The 27661-nt window shown below is 46.3% G+C and overlaps 1 protein-coding gene across 2 annotated transcripts; it reads right to left on the reverse strand.

Annotated features, from left to right (window-relative positions):
• On the reverse strand, positions 1-27661 carry Msrb2 (methionine sulfoxide reductase B2). 2 transcript variants are annotated; one of them, XM_042278039.2, is made up of 5 exons: positions 27529-27661; positions 22774-22874; positions 17171-17247; positions 1701-1848; positions 1-749 (listed from the first exon to the last, which is right to left on the reverse strand). In XM_042278039.2, exons 1-5 carry the CDS (start codon positions 27644-27646, stop codon positions 645-647), a joined length of 549 nt encoding a protein of 182 aa, XP_042133973.1. In that variant the 5' UTR covers positions 27647-27661; the 3' UTR covers positions 1-644. The 2 variants fall into 2 exon arrangements, with proteins under 2 accessions (XP_042133973.1, XP_006978794.1); XM_006978732.4 differs by lacking the exon at positions 27529-27661 and adding an exon at positions 27269-27401.

Consider the following 27661-nt stretch of genomic DNA (forward strand, 5'->3'; position numbering starts at 1 on the left):
TGAACATCAATGTCAATATTTTATTTGAGTATTTTGAAGGTTAGTGTTGTAGCATAGAGTTGAGGGAGAGCAGTGTTCCTTGAAGTTGACTCAACTCACACGTATCCCATTTGTGGATTGGAAGGTTGGAAGTCGAATGTTTGAGTCGGTGAGATTCTTGACAGGAAACCACAAATCTCACCCACCGCTGCACCTGATTCCCATGCTCGGCCACTCCCGTCCTCCTTCTCAGCACTGGGATCTCATCCATGCCACCCTTTCCTTTTTCTCCCCCCATGAACCCTCACCTGTGGACGTCCATGAAGGAATTAACTGTGATGACCAATTCAGGTCACTTCAGGTGCTAGGGGACCCTTCAGCCCTAGGTGTTCGTCAGCCCACGAACCTGTTCAAATCCTGCAAAGGTCCCACCCGAAGCCTTGGAAGCCAGTTGAAGAATGGGCTGCCTTTTGCTGTTGTGAAATTCCACAGCTCAAGAGGAAGTTGGGGTTGAGTTGATTTCAGGTGACGAAGAAGCTGTGGTTCCCGGGCAGCCGGTAACAACCTTAGCCTAAATGTGTCGTGAACAAAACAAGGCGTCCATCTGAATTTCAGAAGCAAGGCTCTACAAGGTGGAGGGCAAAGCACGGGCCTCCTGGAGATCGTCAGTGCTTGCCTGGTTTGAACTTCAGGGCCACACTGTTGATGCAAAACCTTTGGCCAGTGGGCTCGGGTCCATCGGGAAACACATGGCCGAGGTGAGCGTCACACTGCAGGGGAAAGACGCCTTTGTCACTCTTCAGGAAAACAACTCCACGTGGCCCACCCCACCCCAGAGCCTGGCAGCTAGGAAGCATGGCTTTTGTGTTAGAATTTGGTTCAGTTTGGATATATGGTAGACACAGAGAGCTCTGGCAGTAGGCAGCTACTGCCCCAGTGAGCATGGGGACAAATGATTAAGCTTAGGTCTTGACTTGTTCATCTATCAGATGGGGATCACAACCATAACCTACACCATAGAGTCATTACGAAGACAACCCAGCACAAGTCGGGTAAGGATTGATACAATCTGGGTGGGCACTCAGCAATCACTTCTCCTTCCTGCAGACAAAACTTAGTCCTTTTCATCTGCTAGCCGTTGCCGTCTTATGAAAACCATGCAACAGAAAAGATGAGCACTAAAGAACATAACAATGAGTCTCCTTGGGCCGGCAAGACGGCTCAGTGATAAAAGCACTTGAGGTGTGATCCTGACAACCTGACTTAATCCACAGAACCTACAGGGGGAAGGAGGAGGAAACTGACACCTGAGATTTGTCCTCTGACCTCCTCACATGTGCCATGGAGCTTGTGTGTGTGTGTGTGTGTGTGTGTGTGTGTGTGTGTGTGTGTGTGTGTGTGTGTGCGTGCAAATGCAAACACAGCAAATAACAATAGTAATAATAATTATAACAATAATAAAACACAAGCTAAGTTTTCCATCTGGACCCAAGCTTCTCCTCCTCAGGCTCCAAGGAGTAAGGGGCTAATGAATCTGCCTGTTGGTGGCATGCTGCTAAGTAGGAACGAGGTGGAGAGATGCCACCTTCATCTTCAGTGCCTGGTGAGATGGGAGAGAGGGGTCATCACAAGTGTGGGTACAAATCTAGGGCATTTTGATGACGAAGTACACCATGGAAGAACAAGAGAGGCACCAAGAAAAGGACAGCAAAACACATCACCTGCTTGCAGACTACCTCCACGCGAGCACATCCTAAGGAACGGTCCAGGCGTCTCAGGATCCCTGCATGACTTTCATCTGAACCTGTTGTGCCGTGAGCCTCAGAAAACGAAGGCCAGCCAGTGCCAGAGCAGTACTTCTTCTCGGAACTGTGGGAGACAGTGGAGACACACAGTGGTCACAGGACAGTGCAGGCACACAGCCATTAGACACATGGCTGTTGGCATATCAGGAGATTCTTAGGCCTCATCCCTTTGTTCTGAGCAGGACAGGACTCCCACTTCCCTCTGCCAGATCCCTAGTTGGGCTTCATGAAGACGCAGTGCCAGGGAAATGTTCCTGCTGCTCCTTTGCTGTTCAAGACATTGTCTGGGTACAGTGAAAGGATGTCTTGTTCCTTGCGGGGGATTGCCTTCTTTCTCTACATCTGACCTAAAAGAACTAAAACCACTGAGGCTGTGTGAGCTCGTTTGCATGTGAGGAACCACAGATCGAATCCATGTATTCCAAAGGCAGGAAAGGAAGAGATGAAAAAGGAGTAACAGTGGTTGGGAAGGTCTGCAGGTCTGCAGGACGGAGGCACATCAGCCTAAGAGCTCATGAGACAGCCGTTTGTAACAATGGAAATTTCTATTACCAGAACACGGGCTGCCGGGGCTGCCTGTCCTGGAGAACGAAAGCTCTCGGGCCACTTCTTAGAGGTGTGATAGGCCAGCTACTCAATCTCGGGTGGGCGTGGGTTATCTGCCTTGCAAGGAGACTTTGAGGATTTCAGGAGACTCCTCGGTGGCGCCAGGTGGAAAACGAGGCATGTGGCAGGTGCTCATGAGCTCTCATTATGAGTATTGTCATTAATCAATTAGCCCGGCACTCTGACTAATCACTGGACAAAGCCTGATGCTTGGGGTGGTCTCCTGGGGACAAAGGATGCTAATCACTGGAGTGGGCCAAGGGGCTAAAGAGTGGAGACCTGCTCCCAGAACACTTCACCCTCAGGACCAGGTTGCGGCTCAGTGGCAGAGCATTTGCCTGGGGCACACAAGGTCCTGGGTTTGACTCCCAGCATTACAAAAGACTTATCGTTCTCTTAGAACTCACACAGGAGAGTGCCGGCAAAGCACATCAGAAACATAAAGAAAATTACAGATAGCAGAGACCACCATCTCTCCGTAAGGAAGAAATGATTTGAAGTTAAACCCTGCCTAAAACTGAACAAATGAGTGATGAAGAATCTGAGGCCTAGCTCAGTTGGACACAGCCTCATGGGCAACAAGGCCACATGACAGGAAGGCAAACATTTGTTCTCAGGGCCCCTCTGTGCCCCCAAATTATTAATGGTCCCTGACCAATATTTAGCAAGTGAGAAACATGATTTGGAATTAAAAACAGGATTACACAACTTTTGTTGTTGTTGTTGAGATAGTTTCATTATGTAGCCTAAGATGGCCTTGAACTCATGATCTTGCCTCAGCTTCCTGAGGGCTGGGACCACAAGCACATATCACCATGCTTGACTTCATTTTAATACATAATAAGTTCTTTATGTATTAACAGAACATTTTTTGTGACAATCATATTTTCTAGAATGAACCAGGTGCTGTGGGATGCCTTTCTGTACACTGTGAATATATGTTGTTCCCATTGGTTAATAAGTAAAGCTGCAGTGGCCTGTGGCAAAGCAGCTTAGAGACGGGTAGAAATCTAAGCAGATAGACAGGAAGAGAAAAGAAAGACAAGGAGAAGCCATGCGGCCATTTAGGGAGCAGCATTAATGGCATGCAGGTAAAGCCACAGAACATGTGGTGACATATAGATTAATAGAAATGGGCTAAGTCTAAGAGCTAGCTAGCAAGAAAATTGAGCCATAGGCCATGGCCATGCAATTTGTAATTGATATAAGCCTCTGTGTGTTTATTTGGGTCTGAGCGGCTGCAGGACTGGGTGGGACACAGAAAAACTTTCCAACTACAACTTCATGACTGTGTTATTTCATAATTTTCCAAATATTTTTACTGTCTGGTTCAAAAACATTTAAATAAACTGGTATCTGTGACTCTGCATTCACTGTACCCTGAGATGGTTGTAACTAAACCACAGAATGAAGAGGGGCTGGAGTGAGGTGTGGCTCAGTGGTAGAGGGTATCCTTAGCACATACAAGGTCCAGGCCTCAAGTTTCAGCACCTCATTGCTCCCCTAGAAATATCTCAGGAAGCCTCGGGGCTTCTTTTTGAGAATCTCTGAAGGAATCACTTGACTTCCAAAAGGTCTCGGTGGGAAGCCACACTCCATGACATCTGCATCCTTATAAGTGTTATTTGATCCTCTGGTGCTACCAACTCACGAGGCATGGGCAACAGTGAAGTGATAGTCTCACAGGGTTGCTAGGAGGAATTACTGAGGTGTTTTGGTACACAGTATGTTCAGAATAAGACCTGACACATGGCACACACTGTCACTCTTTAGCTTTTGTTATTATTGCCTATAGCAGATGCTTATGGAATGTGAGCAACCCTGAGTCCAGCCAGAAGCAGCTAGAAGCAGCTGCACATTTGGCTTGGTTTCTCTGTAAAATTATTCACCTGAGATCACTTCTATAGATACTGCGAGAGCACCTGCTTAACGTGCACAAGGTAGAGTTTGATCCCTAGCATGGGGGAGACAGACAGACAGACAGAGATAGAGGGAGGGAGGGAGAGAGAGAGGGAAAGAGAGAGAGAACAAATTCACCTGAATACTTCATCCTAGGAAAAAAATACTCTAAGCACCTCTTGACTCTTCCTGCCCTCAGCATTATATGCACTACTAACCACTAAAGGAATTTTGATAGAGAATTATGAATGCAATAAAGCTCTTTTTAAAATCGACAAATGAATCTAAGGCTAATAAAAAGTCATTAACTGGCTTTATGGGAAACAATAAACCTTTACTGGTGGAATTGTCAGAAACTTGGAGATTTTACCGAGTAATATAAGAAGCCCAAGAAACATCACTGGAGACCAACAGTGTAAGCATGAAGGCAAACTAATAAGTCCAAGATACATATTTAATTGATTAGCAGGTCACATGGCTCACTCCTCACAAACTGAAGCCCCTCTGGATCATATACTCTGATACTCTGACAGAGTTTTCTTTTTTCTTTCTTTCTTTCTTTCTTTCTTTCTTTCTTTCTTTCTTTCTTTCTTTCTTTCTTTCTTTCTTTCTTTCTTTCTCTTTCTTTCTTTCTTTCTTTCTTTTTTTTTTTTTTTGTATCTGCTTTTTGAGTTTGCTCTCCTGTGTTTCTGGATATTCCATAGCCAGCTCCTCCCATAAGCAACAGAAGAAGCAGTGGGTAATCAATCATAATTCTAAATGTAACCATAGGAGCATTCCCATTCATTTCTGAGCAGGGATACAGGAAGTTTTAAACAATATTATATGCTACTTGGGACATGCAGGACATCAGGGTGAAATATATATATATATATATATATATATATATATATATATATATATATATATATATATATATATATAGCAAACTAGTATCAGGCTCCTCAAATGCTCCTAATTTAAGAAAGATTTATAACCATAAAATACATAATCTTGAAATAGGTTTTCTTTAGATAAGGTCTCACTGTATAACCCAGTCTGGCAACTTGAACTCTAGATCGCCCTGCCTCAGCCTCCTGGTCACTTGGACTGCAGATATGCCCCTCCACTCCTGGCAACAAACCCCTCCAGAAGCAGCTCCTGGGGGGAAGAAGGGAGGTAGAGGAGGCAGAACAGCGCCACCAGAGTCTGCGGTTAACAAGCTGATTCTGGATCTCTGGGGAGCGGTGATACACTGCAAAGTATCGCCGGCTTGGTAACCCTCAACTCAACCCTCAGATTAACGGAGACAAAGCTCCACGGATGGGCGCCACTCATTTCAGTTAAGGCAGACCCTTGAGAAGGACAATGGGAGCCCTGCCAGGCATGGCTGGGCACCAGGCTCTGGAAAGGGAGCTTGTGGGGTAACCTGACCAGCTGTACCTTGAGAGGCTGGTAGTGTCTCCCTAGGGACCTGTGGCTGTGATTTGGAAGGCTGACACCAGAAGGTGAAGACACCGAGTCAAAGCATTGTCTGAACGGCTTACAGAGACCTGGGCAATAAAGCGAGGCCTAGCAGCAGGCTGGCAGCAGTGGAATCCCGGGTAAGCTATTTAAACCGTGCCAGGCCTCAGTTCCTCACATGACAAGAGACCACCACCGAGAGCTGCTGAGGGCTCTGCTGAAGTGAGGGTGTTCACAGCCAACTGTCAGGCAGGTGGTGGTGACCTTGGTGCGGACACACTTCCTGTTCCTGTGGAACGCGAGCTGAGTGCCAGCACTTAACAGATGTATGACTCCTGGGGTCTGGACATGACTTCAGTCTAAGCTGAAAGTTCCTTGCCCCGTGGCAGTGCTGACAGGTGATTAGGTCTTAAGAGGGAATACTGAAGTTCTCACAGGCTCGGGCCAGTTCACAAGACAGCAAGTTGGTGAAACAAGGCCACTCTTGTGTTTTATCTTTGTGTGCTTGCTCTACCCTCGGCCTTCTGTTTTGAACCCAGGGGGATATGGCATCATCCTCTCAGACTTCTCAGTCTCCCGAGGCCCCCAATGAACTGCTCAATAAAGTAACCAGTACCAGGTGTTCTGTGTCAGCAACACAAAGGACTCTGGCAGAAGGGCCTTCGGCAAGTTCTTTAAAGACTTGAAGCATCAGTTACAGCATCTATTACATGGAAGCATGCGGCTCCTCACCGCAGGTGACAGCTTGCTTTGTACTGAATCCCATGCTTAGGACAAGTGTCCAAGAAGCTGGAGAGATGGCTGGCAGTTAAAAACACATACTTCTTTCTCGGAGAGGCTCATAACCAGCAGGAACTCCAGGGGGCCAGACATACTCTTCTGGCCTCTGTGTACTCAGGTGTGTACATAAATACATACACTAATAATTTAAAATATATAAAAATAAAGATATTTCCTAAAAAGATAAGAGTTCAAAAACATGACTTCTGTTCCTTATCCACAGGGACTTCATAACTGAAGTCTTCAGGCGACATCAGCAAGGCCGGGCTGCTCAGCAGCAGAAAAGCTGCTATGGGTGGATGAGCCAAGGTGTTTGATTGGAGCAAACATCGCAGTAGCTTACTGGGTGGTGTTAACAAACTACAACAAAATGGGTGGGATGCACTTATGGGTCTGAAGGTTGAAAGTCCAAAATCAAGACCTCAGCAGGGCCATGTCCCCAGAAGGCCCCAGGAAGCCCTCTCTGCTCCTCCTCCTTGAATCTGGAAGTGACTGGCAATCCTCTGCATCGCTCCATTTCTTTGTGGCCATTTCATATGCAGTCTCCTCTTTGGTCCTGTTTCCTCTCCTCCTATCAAGACACCAGTCACACTGGAGTAAAGCAACACATTCCATCTGCAGTGACCATCCTTCCACATAAGGTCGTGTTCACAGCTTCTGGAGATGAAGGCTTCAACATGTCTTCCTCAGAGGCACAGTGCTCTAGCCGGCTTTTCTGTGGCTGTGATAAAACTCTCTGACCAAAAGGAACATAGGGAGTAAGAGGATTTATTTCATTTTACAACTCCCAGGCCACAATCCGTCACTGAAGGAAGTCATGGCAGAACCATGGAGGAAGAAATGTTGCTTACTGCATGTGCTCTCTGTGCTCAGATTCAAATTCTTACACGACCCAGTACCACCTGCCCGAGGCTGGTGCCGACCACAGTGGGCCGGGCCCTCCCACATCAAACACAAATCAAGACTGCTGTGGGATGGTCTGTATGTCAAATTGCTCTGATTGGTCAATAAATAAAACACCAATTGGCCAGTGGCCAGGCAGGAAGTATAGGCAGGACTAATAGAGAGGAGAAAAAAAAGAACAGGAAGGCAGAAGGAGTCACTGCCAGCCACCACCATGACAAGCAGCATGAAAAGATGCTGGTAAGCCACGAGCCATGTGGCAGGGTATAGATTTGTGGAAATGGATTAATTTAAGCTATAAGAACAATTAGCAAAAAGCCTGCCAAGGCCATACAGTTTGTAAGCAATAGAAGTCTCTGTGTTTACTTGGTTGGGTCTGAGCAGCTGTGGGACTGACGGGTGACAAAGATTTGTCCTGACTGTGGGCAAGGCGGGAAAACCCTAGCTACACAAGACAACTTCCACAAATGCAATTAAAATGCCTTCTTCCCTGGTGGCCTTGGTTGTGTTAAATCAATAACAAAACTAACCAGGACACACATTCAACCCATGATGTATGTACATAAAATTAACTGGCCAAGGGCCTCAAACAGCCCATCAGCTTTATCTCCTTGGCTAAATAAAATGCTTGGGCCAATTGGAAGCACTTAAGCTCTGAACTGTGTGCTGGCACAGTAACAGGAACTTAGAAGAGTTGGGGGAAAAAAAGCCAAATGCAGTGTGTGCTCTCAAGAAGACTTAATGGAGAAACCTAGACTCTAAGGAACTTAAGTCAGTACAGAGTAAGGGTGAGCACATGCCAAGAACACACAGCATGACCACCAATTTGCAAAAGAAGCCAGGGTTCCTGAATTTGCCTCTTAATTTTTCTGACTCGATTTCTGTTGACAAACTTTTCCCTTCATTGTGACGCTGGTGCCCAATGTGGGGTTCGAACCCACGACCCTGAGATTAAGAGTCTCATGCTCTACTGACTGAGCTAGCCAGGCCATATTCTTAATTTTCTCAGGATCCCTATAAGAATACAGTGCCCTTTATAGCAAGAAGTAGCCTAGAAAACTATGCCCACATTCCCAAAATATAAATTATAGATGTTTGTATTTTTTTAGGTTGTTGGTTACAAATTGTTATTGATTATAAATGCAATCTCATTCTAAAGAAGAAAAGGGGATAGTATAGATATGATAGGATGAAAGGGTAGATTATTGAATCTACTTTTAAAGAGCAACAACTTGTTTAAAATGCTTTACATTGGTGTAGATTTTAGTTTATTGATACAAATTTAAAGTTAATTTTGTTATACTGTATGTATATTCCTACTCTTGTTTTAGGTATTATGTTTGTGTAGCTCATTTGAAATTGTAATGGATAATTAAAAATAGATTAATAATTAGTCATCTATGATAATCAAACTTATAGTCATGTTAGTTAAGTTTTCTAGTTATACACACATATATTTCAATTAGATAGGTAGTCTTCAAACACTTCAAAGACCTACAGAATATGGCATTTAAAATGTTTTAAAAACTTAGACTTTCTAGATAGTGAGGCACATCTGCTCCTGGCAGCACTGATTTACTTCAAAGAGAAAGATGGGCATTGAAGACACTCTATATGGAATTTATCTCCTTCTTGGCAAAAATAGCCATTTGGGCAAGAAACTGCCTGGACTGCTTGACAAAATGTTGTATCAACTGGACATGCAGGACCCATGGGAAGGTGACCAATGAACTTTGCAACAAAATGGTCCTTCAGGTTCCTGCTTCACAGAAGAAACTGCCAGATATTCTACAAGACACAGAGAAAAGCGACTGAGAGACTTTAGGCCTGTAGGCTGAAGAATGGATACCCCAACGTCACAGAGGAACTTTGGGTGACTTTCCAGGTAGCCAGCTGTCTCTATCATTCTAGATTTTTGAAAGTTGCTTACAATGCTCCTTCTGTTTACTTAGGTAATATTATATCCTTCTGGGGTCTTTGATATAGTTGAAGACTAGATAGTTATAATTTTCCCGGGGTTATGATAAAAGATAAATTAGATATAAACCTTTAGACTCACAAATATAAGATAGCTAGAATATTTTCTTTAATTTTGCCAAATACAAATAGACTAGATATTGTAACTGTAATTCTTGCTTGATTATTGTTTTGTTATATGTAATTTTACTATATTAAAGTTAAACCCTTCCTTTTTGATTAGACAGAAAGGGGAAGTGCTGTGGGATGTTCTGTATGCTGTAAATGTGTTGCTCTCATTGGTTGATAAATAAAAAGCTGACTGGCCAGTAGCCAGGCAGGAAGTATAGGAGGGATAAAGAGACAAAGAGAATTCTTGGACGAAGAAGGCTGAATCAGAGGAGTAGACACCAGGCCACCATCCAGGGAGCAGCATGTAATGACACACAGGTAAAGCCACAGAACATGTGGCGACATACAGATTAACAGAAATGGGCTGAGTTTAAATGTAAGAGCTAGTCAGTGGTAGGTCTGAGCTAATGGCTGAACAGTTTTAATTAATATAAGCTTCTGCATGTTTACTTGGGGGACACGAGTAGGAGAGATTTGTCCTGACTGCCAGCCGGCTGGGACACAGGAAATCTTTCAGCTACATGACACTACACAAACATTTGCAGGCACGGCATTTGTGAAGCTCAAGACTAGAAATAAAGAGCTAATAGGAGAGAGAGAACAATATACTCCTAACACTATCCTCTTGAACGGTAAGAATGCTCAAGGAAGGGCTGGAGAGTTGGCTCAGCAGGAAGAGGACTGGCTGTTCTTCCAGAGGACCTTGGTTCGATTCCTAGCATCTACATGCAGTCCTGGGGGATCTGATGCCCTCTCCTGGTCTTCACGGGAACTGGATGCATGTCATGCACAGACAGACACACATACCCACAAGACACCCAAACATATAAAAAATAGTAAGTAAATAAAGTGTTCAAAAATATATTTTTTTAAACAAAAGAATGCTCAATAATACAGTCTTCATTTATCTTTTCACTGATTAGAACATATTCTCCAGAATTCCTCATCATAAAACACACACTTAATGTCGATCCCTGAGAAAGGTTTGTCTCTAATAATACACCATTGTTAGTATGTCTGGAGTGCTTAGTATGTATTCCGCCTTGCTTTGCCAGGTTTATATATATTAACTCATAATCCTCCCAACAACCCTATGAACTGGGTACACACAATTTTCATTTTACAGGTAAATGAGAAAACCAAGGCAGAGAGACATTAATTTACCCAAAGTTATCCAACAAGGGAACTGCATTGATGCAGACACCTAGACAGCCTTTACCACACTCCTGTTAATGGATGCTCTTTAAGAAGAGTGTGTTAACGCCGGGCGGTGGTGGTGCACGCCTTTAATCCCAGCACTCGGGAGGCAGAGGCAGGCGTATCTCTGTGAGTTTGAGGCCAGCCTGGTCTCCAAAGCGAGTTCCAGGAAAGGCGCAAAGCTACACAGAGAAACCCTGTCTCGAAAAACCAAAAAAAAAAAAAAAAAAAAAAAAAAAGAGTGTGTCTAGAATGGAACTGATTATTATGATTTATTTGATTTTGGTACTAAATGCTGATAAGTTTTAGGCTTCCTGAAGGCCTCTCTGCTGATGTAGCAAACTGAACCAGACCAAACTGGAAGGCCCAAGTTTAATGGGTAAAGCACTCCTGGGCGATTCCCCAGCCCACAGAGAGGAGACAGGGATGCCAGACTGGAAGAACCATATGTCTGTCTTCGGGGATGCTGCTTATATACCCTATGTGGGTGGTCTTGAGCCTCTCTGGGGGAGGAGCTGTGTTTGGTGGGCTTTGAAGGAGCAGGTTAAGGGAAAGAGATGGGGAGGGGAGTTGAGGTGGGTCTTCCACCAGACTCCCTCCAAACATTCCAGACTCTTTGGGTATAGGGGTGCCAGGGGCTGAGGTGGAGCTCCCACCCAAACAAACGCTCCCCTAAAGCCCATATGTTAACGGTTTGGTGCTGCTGGCAGGTGTGGACCTGCTAAGAGATGGAGCCTCGTGCAAGTTCTTTAGGTCACTGGGGGTATGTTCCTGAAGAGGACTGTGGAAGCCTAGCTCTGTCCTCTTCCTCCCCTTTGTTCCTGTCCATGCAGTTGGGGTTTTGCTTTACCATACACTATTGCCATAAAAATGAGACCTCCAAGACTGTGAGCCAAAATGTTTATAAGCTGATTAGCTCCTGTGCTTACTGTAGTAACAGGAAGCTAGATGGATATGTTCTTATAATAACAGGAAGCTAGATGGATATGTTCTTATAGTAACAAGAAGCTAGAAGGATATATTCTTATAGTAATAGGAAGCTAGACAGATATATTCTTACAGTAACAGGAAGCTAGACCTCTATATTCTTACTTCAGTATCAGCAAGAAAATGAAACAAAAACTCAAAAGTTCTTTTTTAAAAAGCAGGGGGGCGGGAATACTTTGCCTTTAAAACTAAAATGACTGAAAAGAAACAATGGAGGTTCATGAAGTAATGCTGTGGGATGTTCTGTATGTCCTGTGGGAGCCCTTCTTGGGTTCTTTGTGGCGTTACCCAGCAGGTCCGCATAGAGGATGATTAGGACCATGGGCCTGAGTGCAGGTGTCTGAGATGGTCTGCTGGCGCCCGAACTTTGGGCTAAAGAAAAAAAGGGCTAAAGAAAAAAAGGGAAGAAAAAAAAAAAGGGACTAAAGAAAAAGGACAAATGAACAGGGATAAAGGCCGGTGTTATGAAAAAAAAAAAAAATACTAAAGACAAAGTCCCTTAACCAAGAGGCGCTCCAATAAAGTGTGATCTGAGAAGAATCCTCGCATGGTGGTAAAGAGGATTCAGAACTCAACACACGGAGCGGTGACGTCGGTAAGTTCTCCAGGAACGGTGATGTCGGTAAACGCCCCACAGTTCCTAATTCTCTCTCTCAAATGAGCGGCAGCCGCCGGTTTGAGTTACTGGCGGGTTCCTGGGGCTTGGAAGAGAGAGGAAAAGGAACATAGACAGTTATATAAAGAAATAGAAAGTTTAAAAAAATAAAGTCGTTAAAGAGAAAGTAAAAGTAATATAAAAAATAAGCCATGTAAAGATGGATATCACACAGAGAGTTTGGATTATATTGTCTTTGGGATTTTTAACTGCAGAAAAACATTTGATCGTAAAAGATGTTGAGTTAAACCAATATGTATATATTAAAGATATCTTGACTTTAAAATTTGGATATAAGGATGTGTTACTTTGGAAAGGAGACTCTGCTTTTGTCTCTACAGAAAGCCAGAGGCTATGGATTTGTTCCAGATTAAGATACATCAGGTTTGACCAGCCAAGACCACCTGAAAGGTCTCCGATGACACCATGGCCCAGATGATCCAACATCCAGAATCGTTTCAAGGCAACTGGCTCAGACGATACGGTCTCACGGACTACTCCATGATCCTAAAATTTTCTTTGCATCCCCATAAGATACAGCGCCCCCCTCCAGCAGGAAGTAGTTAAGAGAAGCTACGCCCAAATTCCCAAATATACCAAGCTGACTTTGGAGATGTGTAAAAGTTAAAACCTTCCTTTTAAAAAAAAAAAAAAGAAAGGGGAAGTGCTGTGGGATGTTCAGTAGGTCTGTGGGAGCCCATTCTCAGGTTCTTTGTGGCGTTACCCAGCAGGTCCGTATAGAGGATGATTAGGACCATGGGCCTGAGTGCAGGTGTTTGAGATGGTCTGCACTTGGCTGTGCTGGGGGATGGTCTGTATGTCAAGTTGCTCTGATTGGTTAATAAATAAAACCTGATCGGCCGTGGCTAGGCAGGATAAAAGGACAGAAAGGCAGAAGGAGACGCTGCAGCCGCCGCCATGACCAGAGAGGCTGCAGCCGCCGCCATGACCAGAGACGCTGCAGCCGCCGCCGCCATGACCAGCAGCATGTGAAGACGCCAGTAAGCCACCAGCCACATGGCAAGGTATAGATGTATGGAAATGGATCAATTTAAGATAAAAGCACAGTTAGCAAGATAAGGACAGTTAGCAGGAAGCCTGCCACGGCCATACGGTTTGAAAGCAATATAAGTGTCTGTGTTTACTTGGTTGGGTCTGAGCGGCTGTGGGACTGGCGGGTGACAAAGATTTGTCCTGACTGTGGGCAAGGCGAAAAAATCAAGCTACAGTCTGCACTTGGCTGTGCTGGGGGATGGTCTGTATGTCAAGTTGTTCTGATTGATCAATAAATAAAACCTGATCGGCTGTGGCTAGGCAGGAAGGATAGGCGGGACTAACAGAGAGGAGAAATAAAAGGACAGGAAGGCAGAAGGACTGACTGCAGCCGCCGCCATGACCAGCAGCATGTGAAGACGCCAGCAAGCCACCAGCCACATGGCAAGGTATAGACTTATGGATTTGTGGAAATGGATTAATTTAAGCTATAAGAAGAGTTAGCAAGAAGCCTGCCACGGCCATACAGTTTGTAAGCAATATAAGTCTCTGTGTTTACTTGGTTGGGTCTGAGCGGCTGTGGGACTGGCGGGTGACAGAGATTTGTCCTGACTATGGGCAAGGCAGGAAAACTCGAGCTACAAAGTAACTGCTAGTTCAGGGAACTGGCTACTTGGTTAGGCTTCCAGAGTATTGACTGGATTTCTTCTGGATGTGGACTGTTTCACTATGACTCAGAGTTGGCCATATAACTTTCTTAATTTTGACTAACACTTAATTTTGACTTAATTTGTGCTAACACTATAGCTACCAGCTACACATGGCCTCTTAAGCTTAAATTTGCTAAAAACCTAACAAGCCCAGCTTCTCGGCCACACTGGCTATACTCTGGATGCTTAACAGTCACATGGAACCTGAGGCTTCTATAGAGATCAGATCTATAGTGTAGACACAGAGTGGTGTCCTTCACCATAGCAAGCCCTGCTGGCCAGAGTTCTTCACTCTGCTTGTCGGGGTTCAGTGATGGGGTTCAGCCCCAGCCTATTGAAGAATCCCTTGAAAGGGGAAGTGAGGAATTTGAGAAATGCTAGATAGGAAATATAGAAGTAGATTAAGAAAAAAGATAGAGACACAGGACAGCTTTGGGAGGGCATACAACATACAACCAAGTGTAGACCCTTCAAAACACCTGGTAACCACGCCCCACGGCAAAGCATCTTGTGATTAGGCCTTGAAGTATAAGACACCTGGTAACCACGCCTTTGCACCCTATTATACAGCCTTGGAGAGCAACATAAACTCTGACGCTCTGACCTTGAGTCAAACCACAAGTTGGAGTCTTTGAGAGCTCCCACATCTGCTCTCTCTCTGCTCCCCTATTTTTCGATGCTGTGACTGACCCCAGACGGTGAGAGGAGAGGAGCCATTGGATAGTGGGAAGGCCACCTCTGGAAATAAACAGAAACGAGGACACCAACGGGGGCACCAGGACCTTGGAGATTGAACAGTAGGAATGCATTCTTACAAGGATGACTTCTCATCTCCCAAATTGAGAAACAGGACACCTATCCAGCAGCTAAATGGTAAGAACGTAGTCTTAGACTTTTACAAGGTCCCCAGCTGAAAGGATGCTTGTCATCCTAACCTTTGACTTCTCCTTTTGACAGAAATGATGATGAAGGAATAAGCAATTTTTCTGAAACCTTAGCCTCGAGCTTTACTGCTGTGATTCTGTGAACTGTATATTTGGTTCTTTCTGTCATTTTCTAGCATTATAAAACTCCTAAAATTCTCATAATCCTCAAAGTGACAGTATCTTTTTATAGTCTAATAGCTTAATGGATGGATGCAGGATGGGGACTCGTCACCAAGGCATGATTAGAGCATTGGGCCTTTCAGCCCCACCCCCAACATGCAGGGAAGGGAGCTGATCACTCATGACCATGATTTTGGAATGAAGCCTCCATAAGACCCAAAAGGACAGGGTCTGGTGAGTTTCTGGTTAACTGAACTCATGGAAGCGTCTAGAGAATTTTCCCAGAGAGGGCATGGAAGCCAGTATCCTTCCCCGATACCCATTCTACTTATCTCTTAAGTGTATCTTTCATAACGGTGATACCCTTTCCAATGCAGTGGTAAATGTAAGTGCTTTCCTGAGTCCCGGGTACTACTCAAGAGAAACAGGGAACACGGGAGAGTGTGCGAAGCCTGACTGAGAGCTGGTTGGTCAGGAGCATAGGTCACAACCAGGCGAGTATGCTGGGCATCACAAGTAGAGCACAGGACGTGGGGTCTGAACTGTGCCCCCAGGATCTGACACTGTCTCCAAGTAGACAAGGTCAGGTCTGAACTAAACTGGAGGATGCCCTCAGCCTGCATCTGCTGGAGAGCTGACTGACACTGTCTCCAAGTAGACAAGGTCAGGTCTGAACTAAACTGGAGGATACCCTCAGCCTGCATCTGCTGGAGAGCTGACCGCTTGCTGGAGGACAAAAGGCCTCACAGTTTTTGATCTCAGGGCTGCAGAGGTGGCTCAGTGGTTAAGAGCACGTGATGTGCTTGTAGATGATAGGTGTGGCCGGAGGCACCCTCGTCAGACAGGCCCCAACATCTGTAACTCCAGATGCAGGGCCATTTCTGTTTTCTGAGGGCACCTGTGTACACTTGCACATACACGTGCACACGCATGCACATACACACACAATTAAAAATAAAGTGAATTAAAAAAAAAAAGACCTCTTGGGATCACAGAAGTCTGTGTTGACGGCTGTGATCTGACAAGGAAAAAAAATCACGTGTTCTTCCAACACTACTGTGTGAGAACTTACTTCATTCTGGTCTTCCCTGGTGCTCCTGAGCTGGTGGCTGGTGACTGGTAGTGGGTTCTTCCAGGTGGTTCCTTACCAGCACCGATATGCCTGGGCCATGGCCTGGCCTCCTGAGCATGCGGGAAAATCGATCCTAATCACGCCTGTCCTTGCAGGAAGGGTCTGCCTTCCTAATGCAGCGCGCATTAGCAGCCGGCTGGCCAAGAAGCCAGGCTGCTGAAAGCCCAGAGGACAGGAGCCTCTGCCTAATGGAAGATTCACAGGGCTGGCTTGATTTATATTTTATTCTAAACCAATTTAAGGTTGATGCAAAAGAAAGGAAAACATCTTTGAAGTTCTGAAAAACAAGACTTCAAAGATGTTTCCTTTCTTCTTCCTTGAATCTACTTTTTTAAAGACTATTTCCTGCATATCTAAACAAAAAAAGCCTTTGTTGAAAGATTTGAGATGCTGATTGACTTAAAAGAGGCTTTGAAATCAAGGGACAATTAAATTTACTTTTAGTTCTGTAGACGAGGGCACGGTATTCGCTTCTGTTGGGCACTGTGGGGAATCAAGCCTCATAAAAGTCTGCGCTTGCTAAATTAAATTATAAACCCATTTTCCCTGGGAGAGGTATAGTTTTAATCATATGGCCACGCAAATACTATTAGGGTTTAGATTTCTTTACATACTTTCCCCTCTAAAAAATCCTAATGGCTTTATCATGAAGTCCCCATCAGAACTTTGTTCTCTCTCAGAGATACATAAGGAAGAACATGAGCTGGGAAGCCCTGTCAGCTACATGAAATATCGGAAAAAAAAAAATCAAGACAGACAGATATCCTGCATGTGGAGCATTCCTTCCAGCGGTAATAAGAGAGGACAAAGGCGATCAATGGGCCCTGAGGGCTGGAAGCATACAGGGGGGCCTTGGGTTCAGTCTTCAGCACCAAAAAATTAGAAACTTGGGAGTATTATTTATTAAGTATTATTTATCTAAGATCTCTTCACATTTGTCGTCTTACCTGAAGAGTGGGCTATCACAGCACACACAATGGTACATCCCTGTCTCCTTGTTGTTCAAGTACATCCCACTGAAAGGCTGAAAGTCAAGGAGCAAGGAACACCATCACACTCAGGCAATAAAGCAGACAAACCCAAGAGGCAGACTGAGGGTGTGCTGGCCCAGTACTAAAGTGTTTGCCCAGCTTGCGAGAGGCCTTAAGCTCAATTGCCACCATTGAAAAAAAAATAATCGACCAAGAAACAAACAATAAAGCTCCAGTCAAGGAATTGCATTCATTTGACAACGTGCAAATATCAGCAGAGAAAAGCTGCAGTCAGCCAAGGAAGCAGCCTGCAAGCTTCTTTACAGCCTGGCCTTTATCATGCCAAATATTCAAATTGTGACATTAATAATGCTTTGTATTTATGTACCACCTTTCATCCAAGAACATCAAAGTATGTGAAAAAGCATGAACACTGGTCCCATCTTCTGCCATCCTGGAAGATTTCACTCTCTCATCTCAAAAGGGCTAAAGCAACAGGAGTCTAAACACTCGTCTAGGACACTTTGAACTCTCTAATTAAAGATGGAATATAAAGAGCTCAGTGGTAGAGTACTTCACTTGTATGCAGAGACCCTGAGATGGATCTCTGATAGGAGGGGTGGAGGGAGAGGGAGAGAGAGAAGGGAAGAGAAAACACAAATACATCAAAAGCACTGTTCAGTGGGTTTGCGGTTGTGCCGTTAACACATCATGCAGCATCACCACTGTGTAGAGTCAGTCGGGGGTAAATGATGAGCCAGGGTCCCAGTGCTTGGTCATCGTGTAGATGAAAGCACGACATCCACAGGATTCAAAGAAGATGTGGGCTTTCAACAGGTGAAAGGGGTATGAGGGGAATTAGAGCAGTGAATGAGTGTAATCCATACCTGGTGCCCTCTTCTGGCCTCCTTGGGCACCTGCACACACATGGTACACATAAATTCATGCGCACGCGCGCGCGCGCGCGCGCGCGCACACACACACACACACACAAATAAAATAATCTTTAAAAAATTTTGTCAAATCTCTTTATCATCCCCTCAGTCAACAAAATTACAACGAGAGTTTGCACAAGCTAAAGCCATGTCATGGTGGTAAGCATTGCCCAACCACACAGACGACAGGATTCAAAGCACGGCATGCTGGCTGAGTGGCAGAGCTGCCAGGGAATCAGCTCTCCTGCCTCTCTAGATTCACCAACTTAAAAAACTCCCCATAGCGCTAACTGCATTATTTTAAAAAGTTTCCTGAGGGATGTTCAAATCCACTTGGTGAGTCTATCAGATAGACACACCTGGATGCTCTTACTCTCTAAAAGCCTCAAACTTAAAAGTCTGGCTTGGTGGCACATGGCTGCCATCATAGCACTGGTGATGCTGAGGCAGCAGGATCATGAGTTCAAGACCAGCTTGAACTGCATAACCAGACCCTGTCTAAAAAGCAAGGGAGGGAGGGAGGGAGGGAGGGAAGAAGGAAGGAAGGAAGGAAGGAAGGAAGGAAGGAAGGAAGGAAGGAAGGAAGGAAGGAAGGAAGGAAGGAAAAGAAAGAAAGAAAGAAAGAAAGAAAGAAAGAAAGAAAGAAAGAAAGAAAGAAAGAAAGAAAGAAAGAAAGAAAGAAATAGAACATTTAGCCACCAAAGTCTGAATGAGTCTAGTGAGCTGTTCATTCACAGTGACACCTGACTTGAGCACTGTGAACATCCCTGCCATGGAAGCTGATCTGCAAAGCCCTGTCCTCGGAAACCAAGCAGCCTACAAAATTAAAAACACAGTTTCATTAATATAAGAGTCAGGGGGTGTCCGGGCGGTGGTGGGCACGCCTTTAATCCCAGCACTCGGGAGGCAGAGCCAGGTGGATCTCTGTGAGTTTGAGGCCAGCCTGGTCTACAGAGTGAGATCCAGGATAGGCACCAAAACTACACAGAGAAACCCTGTCTCGAAAAACCAAAAAGAAAAAAAAAAGTCAGGGGGTTGCTGTAACAATAATAAACAGTAAATAAACTGAATAATCCAAATGAACAGGAACTATTACTTAATCTATGTCCTGCCATGATGCCTATCTGCTAATGTCTCCTCATCAACTCCCTGATGTAGTCCAAGCCTTTTATATATTGGGAACAGAACAGCTTCTATTTTATCTGTTTGTCCTAGTACTTACTGATAATCTGAACATAATCAGTGCTGGACTGGGTGCTAATGTTGCACATGGGAAAAACTGACTCAAAAGTTAATTACCTTCCCCAAATTAAAACCAAAGTTTCTTGTACTGCCTTATGAGAAGACCGTCATACTTTGTGATGAGAGCCACAAGAGAGAACTAACAAAGGACCCTCCCCTGGAAGCAGTGTCCATGAAGCTTTCTGAGCAGATTGTGTCTGAGACTCGAGGGCGGGTATCTTTATTCTTTTAACCTTTCCTTATTAATGTGTGTAACTGATAGATGCTGGTTATAGAAAAATGCCAAGCACTACTGAGCTGAGCTTTGAAGAATGGGTAAGAACGGAGCAGATGAGAAATGGAGTGTTTCAGACAGGGAGGACATGCAAATATGGATGATGTGGGAAGGTAGGAGAAGCCAGACCACACTGGGTTGTGAGCGGACTGTGATGAAGAATGGAGACCTGCTCCCGCTGACCACAGGGGTTGGAGGGGCACACTTTGAACTTGTTCACTGGCTGTGTGCTCATGGTCAGAGCTGTTGTGCCCACTCTTAGCACTGAGGGAAAGAGAGGAGGAAGAAAAGGAGGAGGGAAAGGTGGAGGGGAGAGGGGAAACAACCATACACAATAAAAAACCAAAATGACTGGAAAGGCAAAGAGATATCAGAGGCAAGAGAGGGTTAGGGTCTGTCAGTCATTCATCCAGGTCTGGGCGGTGCTATTGCTCCGTTGGAAACTGAAAAGGAAAAGGAAAAGAAGGAAGGAGGGAGGGAGGGAGGGAGGGAGGGAGGGAGGGAGGGAGGGAGGGAGGGAGGAAGAAAGGAAGGAAGGGAGGGAGGGAGGGAGGGAGGGAGGGAGGGAGGGAGGGAGGGAGGGAAGAAGGAAGAAAGGAAGGAAGGAAGGAAGGAAGGAAGGAAGGAAGGAAGGAAGGAAGGAAGGAAGGAAGGAAGGAAGGAAGGAAGGAAGGATTCAGAAGCCAGAATTGAAATGACTGCCCGCACAGGGGAAGGGAACAGGGTCAGAAAGAGAAGGAACGTCAACATCACCCTGTGATTTCAAGTATGGCTGGACCAGCAACAGCTCCCTCTCCTTTGATTCTGTTTGTTCTCCCATGCTAGAGGCAGAGGACATGTTTGAAAGGATGGCTGCATGCAGGTAATCTTATTCAAGAGGAAGGGTCAGAGCAAATGGAAAACAATGAAAGAGGGGAGGAGCCCCTGGATTGGTGGCTGTGAGGACACAATCCCCAGCAGGCCTATGGGGCAAGGAAAGAGATTTTGGTGAGGCTGTGGCTGCCAGGACTGCCCATGTGGGCTGCCTCATAGAGAGGATGCTGGGTCCTGACTGATTTCTCTACCCTGCTCTCTGAGGCTCATGGCATCTCCTGGAGCCTCATGTCAATCAGAAGCCACAGGGCAAGAAAGCTGGTCCTCCTCGTGGCGTTCAAAGCAGGGAGACCAGACCCAGAGGGCAGAGAAGGACCTGAGAAACTAATTCCTCTCCTGTTGATACCTGACTCTTGGTTATCACTCAGCCAGGGTGCAAATTCTTTCACTGGCTGCAAGCACCGCTAACACACCACCACTGCTGGATTAATACATACATACACACACACACACACACACACACACACACACGCACGCACGCACGCACGCACGCACGCACGCACGCACGCGTGTGCAACTGAATTTTAATTAGGAGTCACCAATCAGGAGGCTTTGGGAGTCTCTCTTCCCTTGGACTAACGAAGCTGGCTGATGCTTCCAGCTCTGCACAATTCTAAAGTTATATGTGGAAATGGAGCAACTGGAAGGGATTTACAACATTAGTTAAAATAATGGATGATACTCATTTTGTAAAAGGGCCAAGTGCGAAGGATATTGCACCATCTGCTTCAGAAGCCCACAGATTTATTCTCCTAAACATCTGGCAGCCTGTCTCCAGGCTCCCTGTACATACCAAACCTCGCCTGGCTGGTTACCTGGGAATTAGGCTAGTCTTAGGACATGCTGGGGTTACCCCCAACCTCTCAGAGCATCGCGTGCGCTTCCCTTGTACTGTTCACAACAGTGAGAAAAACAGTCTCATTCCCACCCACACGAAGTTGAACAAAAATATAACTTCAAAAAAATATTACACAAGAATCTGTAAGGACCTGCCAGCTTGTCTGGTGTCTGTGGCATCAGAGAAACTGAGCCCGTGGTCATGTTTGAAGGACCGAAGCTGCCGGTACTTTACATGGGTACCAACAAGCTGGTCACACAACACTGATGAACTGCTACGCTGGGGTCTCCCCGTGGGATCTACTTCAAAAGTGAAAGCGTCTCACAGGAACAGCTCAACAGTAAAACTCCAGCGGCTGTCTCCGTCCCTGGCATCACTTGTGGTGACCCGCAGTGCCAGCACAATGCTGCGGCCTGCGGAAATGAACAGAGGCTGAGACTGACCAGTGCAGTTGGGTGTGCCCGCCTCTGACACGCGACATTCACCGGCATCCCTTGTTTGAATGCCTATGCTAGCCAGGCACCAGACCAAGTACCAGGAAACAGAACAGGGGGGCAACTGCTGTGAGAGAAAACACGGAAGAGGCAACCTAGGCAGGGGCTGAGAAAGGGGCAAGTGATCTGGGGTGGGGAAGCTAGCTCTTAAGAGCACTTCCTTGCTCTTCCAGAGGACCCAAGTTTGGTTCCCAAGTTTGGCAGCTTACAATAGTCTGTAACTCCAGTTCCAGGGATTCCCATGCCGTTTCAGGACCCTGAGGGCACACACAGGTACACACACACACACACACACACACACACACACACACACACACACACTCCATATATAATAATAAATCTTAAAAGGAGGGTCTGAATTAATTATCAGGACAAATGGCTGAGGGAAAGAAACCCAAGACACAGGGGCCTTGAAAAGAAGAAAGCGGAGCATTTGCTTGCTGTGAGGACAATGAGGCCATAGTCCAGGGAGCCAGGGGAAACATGGCTGCATCCGAGGCAGGGGTTCGGGTAGGGACCACTGCTGGGAGGGCCCAGTTGGTACTTAAGTACTGTGCATTTACTTTCAGAGCCATGGTGAGCTTCCAAGTGATTATGAGCTGAGAAGTAGCATGGTCCACTTTCTTCCCAAAAGACTCCTTTGGGAAGGGAAAGAGAAAGCAGGAAGAGAGGAGGAGAAAGAAGGAGGTGGATTGAGACTGTTGGCCTGGTCAGCAGGGATCGGGCAGCGGAGCGCATGCGTGGCACTAAAGGGTGGAGAAGGATTCTCGTTTCTTTAGGCGAGCAGAAACTGTAGGTCTAATACAGAGACTGCTGGAGGCTGACCAGATCCTCACAGTGCACATGAAGGGTTGTAGGCACCTCTCCTCCAATCCCCCGCCCCCAGAACATCTTATCAGAACACTGCACGTCATCCTGCTTACCGCTTCAGTTCCCTTCTCTCTGGTGACATAGAACTGCTCGGGGGTCAGTTTCCTCTGCCAGTCAGTCTTGCTGAGCGAGAGCTTGGACTTTGTAAGCGACCCTGGATTGTTAAGGAAGGAATTGGCTTTATTGGAATAAAGCACTGTCCCTCCCCACGTTGGCTTGCTCTGTCACCCCGAGGAAGGAGCCCAGCTCTTGCTCTCTCCACTGCGGCTTCATTCTTCACAGAAGGCTCAGGCCCAAGATGCCTCCTCACCCATTTCATTAACAAGAACTATGAGGAGCAGAGAGCCCCTGCCTGTCTGCTCCTCCTGGGGCACAGACCCCAAAGAAGTGGCTCCCGTAGGAAATACTACCAAGCAAATTCTCCAAGGTACCTCACAGTGGAAGTGGATTCTCTTCCCCATTTCTGCATTAAACAATTTCAAGTCTTTTTTGGTTTAGTTTTCCTTAGAGAGCCTATAATAACCCCTTTGCAGTCGGGCACATCAGTCTTTCTGGCCGTCCTGACCCTTCCTGACCCTTCTGGGATCTGCTGATTAGTCACATGACTTTGAAAAAGCCTTTTGTGCCTCCATTTCATTTTTGCAATTTAAAAAATTTACTTAAAGAAATTATCCCGCAGAGTCATGGATTTCCTCAAGGCATTTCTACACATATGCTGTCTTTGTTACTGCCTCTCGAATTCTCCTCCCCATCTCTCTGTTCCCTGCCCTCCTTCTGCTTGTACACACATTCTGTTTCCCTTCCCCCAACAACCTTCGAAGACCTCTCCTCAACTCCACATCTTCTGTCCATTTTTATGACCTGTATCTTGATCCCCCCCCCACAAATATATTGAAATGTATAATTAAAATAGAGGGTCTACATATGAAAGGAAGCATGAGGCAGTTGTCTTTCCTGGTCTGGGATGCTCTGCTTAACATAATGATTTCAAGTTCCATTGATTTTCTGGCAAATACCATGATTTTATTTTCTTTAGAGTTGAATAAAGTTCCTGTGTGTGTGTGTGTGTGTGTGTGCGTGCGTGCGTGCGTGCGTGCGTGCGTGTGTGTGTGTGTGTGTGTGTGTGTGTGTGTACTGTGATGGCTAAAGAAACTCCATTTTATGATAGGCATCCACCTTGGTATCTAATAGCTGTCTCTGACTCAAGTTCCTTAAAGCTCTGGATTTCTTGCCCACCCCTCAAAACGATGCAGCAGAGACCATCTGCTTGCAGTGATATGAGTGACTCCTGATTCTGGCTTTTGTAACTTGCTGATGCAGATATTCAAGGACTACTTTGAGGTCACCTTGACAACCTAATCTTGGCAGAGTAGTATAGCTCACTGGCCTCCCTCACTTGCTTTTGTAGATATTCAAGGACCTAGCTTTAAAAGTCAAAGGTTTCCTTCACTTACCTCTAGATGGCACTTAGAGACTGTGGCCCTGATAGCAGTTTTAATCAATTTGGCTAATTATTATTTGAATTGAGTCTGGTGGTCTTTTCCATCTGAATTGAGTTTGGTGGTCTTTTCCAAGTGGTTTTGAACTCCACAACAATACCATATTTTCCTTATCCATTCAACTGCTGGACATCAGGGCTGTTCCATTTCTTAGCTATTGTGTATAGTGCAGCAGTAGACATGAATATGCAAATATCCCTGAGGTAGGACTTCGAATCCTTTAGATAGTTGCCTAGGGGTGGTGCAGATGGTCCACATGCTAGTTCTGAAAAGTGGTTTCCATCAGGACCCAGGTGAGAGCAGTGAGGGACAGGATAGAGATGGTCTTTGAGGGAAGAGATATTAAACTCCTTCCCTAGCTACTTGTAAAGGTATCTTTAATTTTGTCTGCCAGAGGGGTCTGTATTTTAAAAATTCCCTTGCATAGAGATCCCTATTGTATCATCCCTAAAGTGAATCTGTCTATTATCAGTTTGCTTACCTCTGTTTTAAGATAAGGTCTTGGACAGTTCAGGCTGCCATACCCACTATGTAGTCTAGACTGGCCTTGACCTCCAGATACTTTTGCTCAACTTCAATCTATTACTGTGCTTCATGATTTCTGTCCATCCTTTGCTCCTCTTTCTCCTGCTCCTTCTTACTTCTGTCCTATTATATTTATATGGACACATGTACGCAAAGCATCTAGGACAAGACTACATTTAGTTAAGGTGGGTATAAAGCTGTCTTAGTTAGGGTTTCTATTGCGGTGATCAAACACCATGGCCAAAAGCCAGTTGGGAATGAAGGGCTCATTTCATCTCATGACTCAGGTCCCCCTCCATCCCTGCGGGAAGTCGGGAGCTGGAGGCAGTACTGGAGCAGAGATGACTGAGGGGCGCTGCTTACTGACTTGCTCTTCCTATCCACCCCTGAACCACCTGCCCCCAAATGGCATGGCCCACGGAGGACTGGGCCCAGCCACGGCAATCATCAACCTAGAAAATGCCCTGACAGATTTGCCTAGAGGTGGTCTCTCATGGCATTTTTTCAACTGAGGGTCCTCTTCTCAAATAACTCTAGCTTGGGTCAAGTTAACAGTAATAACAACAACTAAACAAACAAAACCCAACCCAGACCAAAAGCCTAATTCTGATAATAAATGTTTTCACTGTTCAGCACTGGAAGGCGTTTATCATCGTTCAGCACTTTAGCATACAAATAAGAAAAGACAGACTCAAATGATTACTAAACCTGCCTACTAGGGAGGAGGGGTCCTGCCCTAGGCTTCCTTTCTGCCTCCATATTGCCCCTCAACATCTCCAGATCCCAGCCCATGATGTAGACTCCCAAACTTTGATTCCCCTCCATCATAGGTGGGCCTGCTGTGCCCCCTCCATTCATAACCACCACCCGGAAATGTGCACTCCAGCCATGATGGTGGGTTCATCTTTTTCCTCCCTGCACCTGTTTTCACGACACAGTTTGATGCTCTGTTGTGAAGTTCATGCACATTAAAGATCAGCATATCTTCATCTCCAATACTGGAAGAGGTGTAGGGGAACAACAGGGGAGGAAAGGAAGGGGGTTCCGCTCTGTGAGTTTCTGTCTCCACTGGCTCTACAGTAAGCCCATATGAACACACACAGGATAGACAGACATCTCCAAGTCAGACAGTGGGTCCCCACTGGCAACCAAATCCGTCTGTCTCCTTGACCTTTGACCTCCCAGCCTCCCAAACTGTAAGGAATACATGTTGTGTATGCCCCCTACTTAGTATTTGTTATGGATGCCCCCACTCACACATCAAAGGCAGTAAGGGGCAGAGAGCTGAGGCTGGCACAACCAAGGCTGTAACCACAGAACCATGCCTCTCATTCTTAATGGATGCAGTTTGTTGACCTGGACCTTCATGCTTTACTTAAGTAGCCCTTAACTGTTTGGGTTAAGGCCAGTTTCCCATCCTGAGAGTAATGCTGTTAAGAAGGTCTTAGCTTTGTTCTTTTGAATTATTTCCGTAGAATAAACTCCCTGGAGCGGCTGTCTGGTAAGTTACACAGCTCCTGCTATGTACTGATGTCTAGCCAACTTGAGCGTGGCTGAAGACTCTCAGCTCCCAGGGCTATTCATCAGGCTGCTTTTGACAGCGCCAGTTCCACCAAGTTTCCGTTAAAGTCACTCAGCTATAAGGTCTAGCACAGCTCCAGCGGATCTCAAAAGGTCTCGCTGAGATACCAAAGGAGCCAGGAAAGCTCTAACCGGAAGTCGTGTTGGATCAGTTAACAGTCCACAATCTCCGGGCATATATTTATTGAACACTAAATTTTTAAAGTAGCAAGGGTCTAAAAAGACTTCTACAGGAATCGGCACCCTTCGGCAGCATAAAATATAAAACTGGGTTGGAAAGAAGGTCAAGAGAGCTGCTGCCCAGCGCCAAACCACAGGGGCACAAAATTGATGACTCCTTCCTCCCCGGTAAGATGGAAAACTGCCTCAACTCACAAATGGGGATCAAAAGCCCTTACCACCCCATCCCCGTTCTGTCTCTCCTCCACTCACAATGGCTGTGGGAACACGAGAATGATTAGCACACGTCTCGGATCCTAGATCCACACAGACCGATGCAGCATGCACGGCAGCAAGCACCACCCACGAGACTGCAGTGGGCCAGTGGGCCGCTCACCCAGGACAGGAGGCCGCTGGCAGTCCTCGGAAAGGGGGTGTACAGGGCAAAGGACCAACTCCTGCTCGGGGGAGGGCGCGCGAGGGCCAGCTGTTGGCCGCCACTGGGTCCCTGACTGTGGCCCTGCCTGACACGGACGATTTTGTGCGCGAACTAACACGTAACACATCAACGCACTGTGTGCAAGCGTGGGGAGTGAATTCGTACCTTCCCGGGATTCTCTCCGGGATCAATGCTCCCCCAACACACCAACTTCACCCACAACTCAGGCTGCAAGGGGCAGCGGGACCACGGCGACCAGGTTCTCGTGGCCTCACGGGAGGCGACCCCGGGTCAGCCAGGGCGGTGAAACCGAAAGCCACGAGGCGGCGGCGACAGAAGACTTACCTGAGTCCCCCGGTCCAGACCACGCACAAGCCCGAGCTGGCCGCCCAGGCACCTCCAGCAAGGGCAGGCCCCGCAAGGCTCGCAGCAGGCGCGCCATGACGCTGCCACCGACGGGTTCCCTCCCCACACTACCCCACCCTACTCCCTCCCTCCCCTCCGCCGGGTCCCTCCCCTCCGCCCAGGTTTCCTCTCCCACTCCCGGCTCTCCCTTCTGGCTGGTGCGTCACCCCACCCCCACTCCCTAACTTCTTCGCACCCACCTGCCCTTGACCTTCGCAGCCGTTTCCGGATCCGCCTCCGAAAACCAGGTTCCAGCCCTGCGCCGCCTGCTCCAACTCCTTCCTCCTCCCGCAGGGACCTCCCTCCGATTGTGATCATTCCTAGCCTAAAACC

Source organism: Peromyscus maniculatus, chromosome 5 (genome assembly GCF_049852395.1).
Source record: "Peromyscus maniculatus bairdii isolate BWxNUB_F1_BW_parent chromosome 5, HU_Pman_BW_mat_3.1, whole genome shotgun sequence".
Taxonomy (NCBI): Eukaryota; Metazoa; Chordata; class Mammalia; order Rodentia; family Cricetidae; genus Peromyscus; species Peromyscus maniculatus.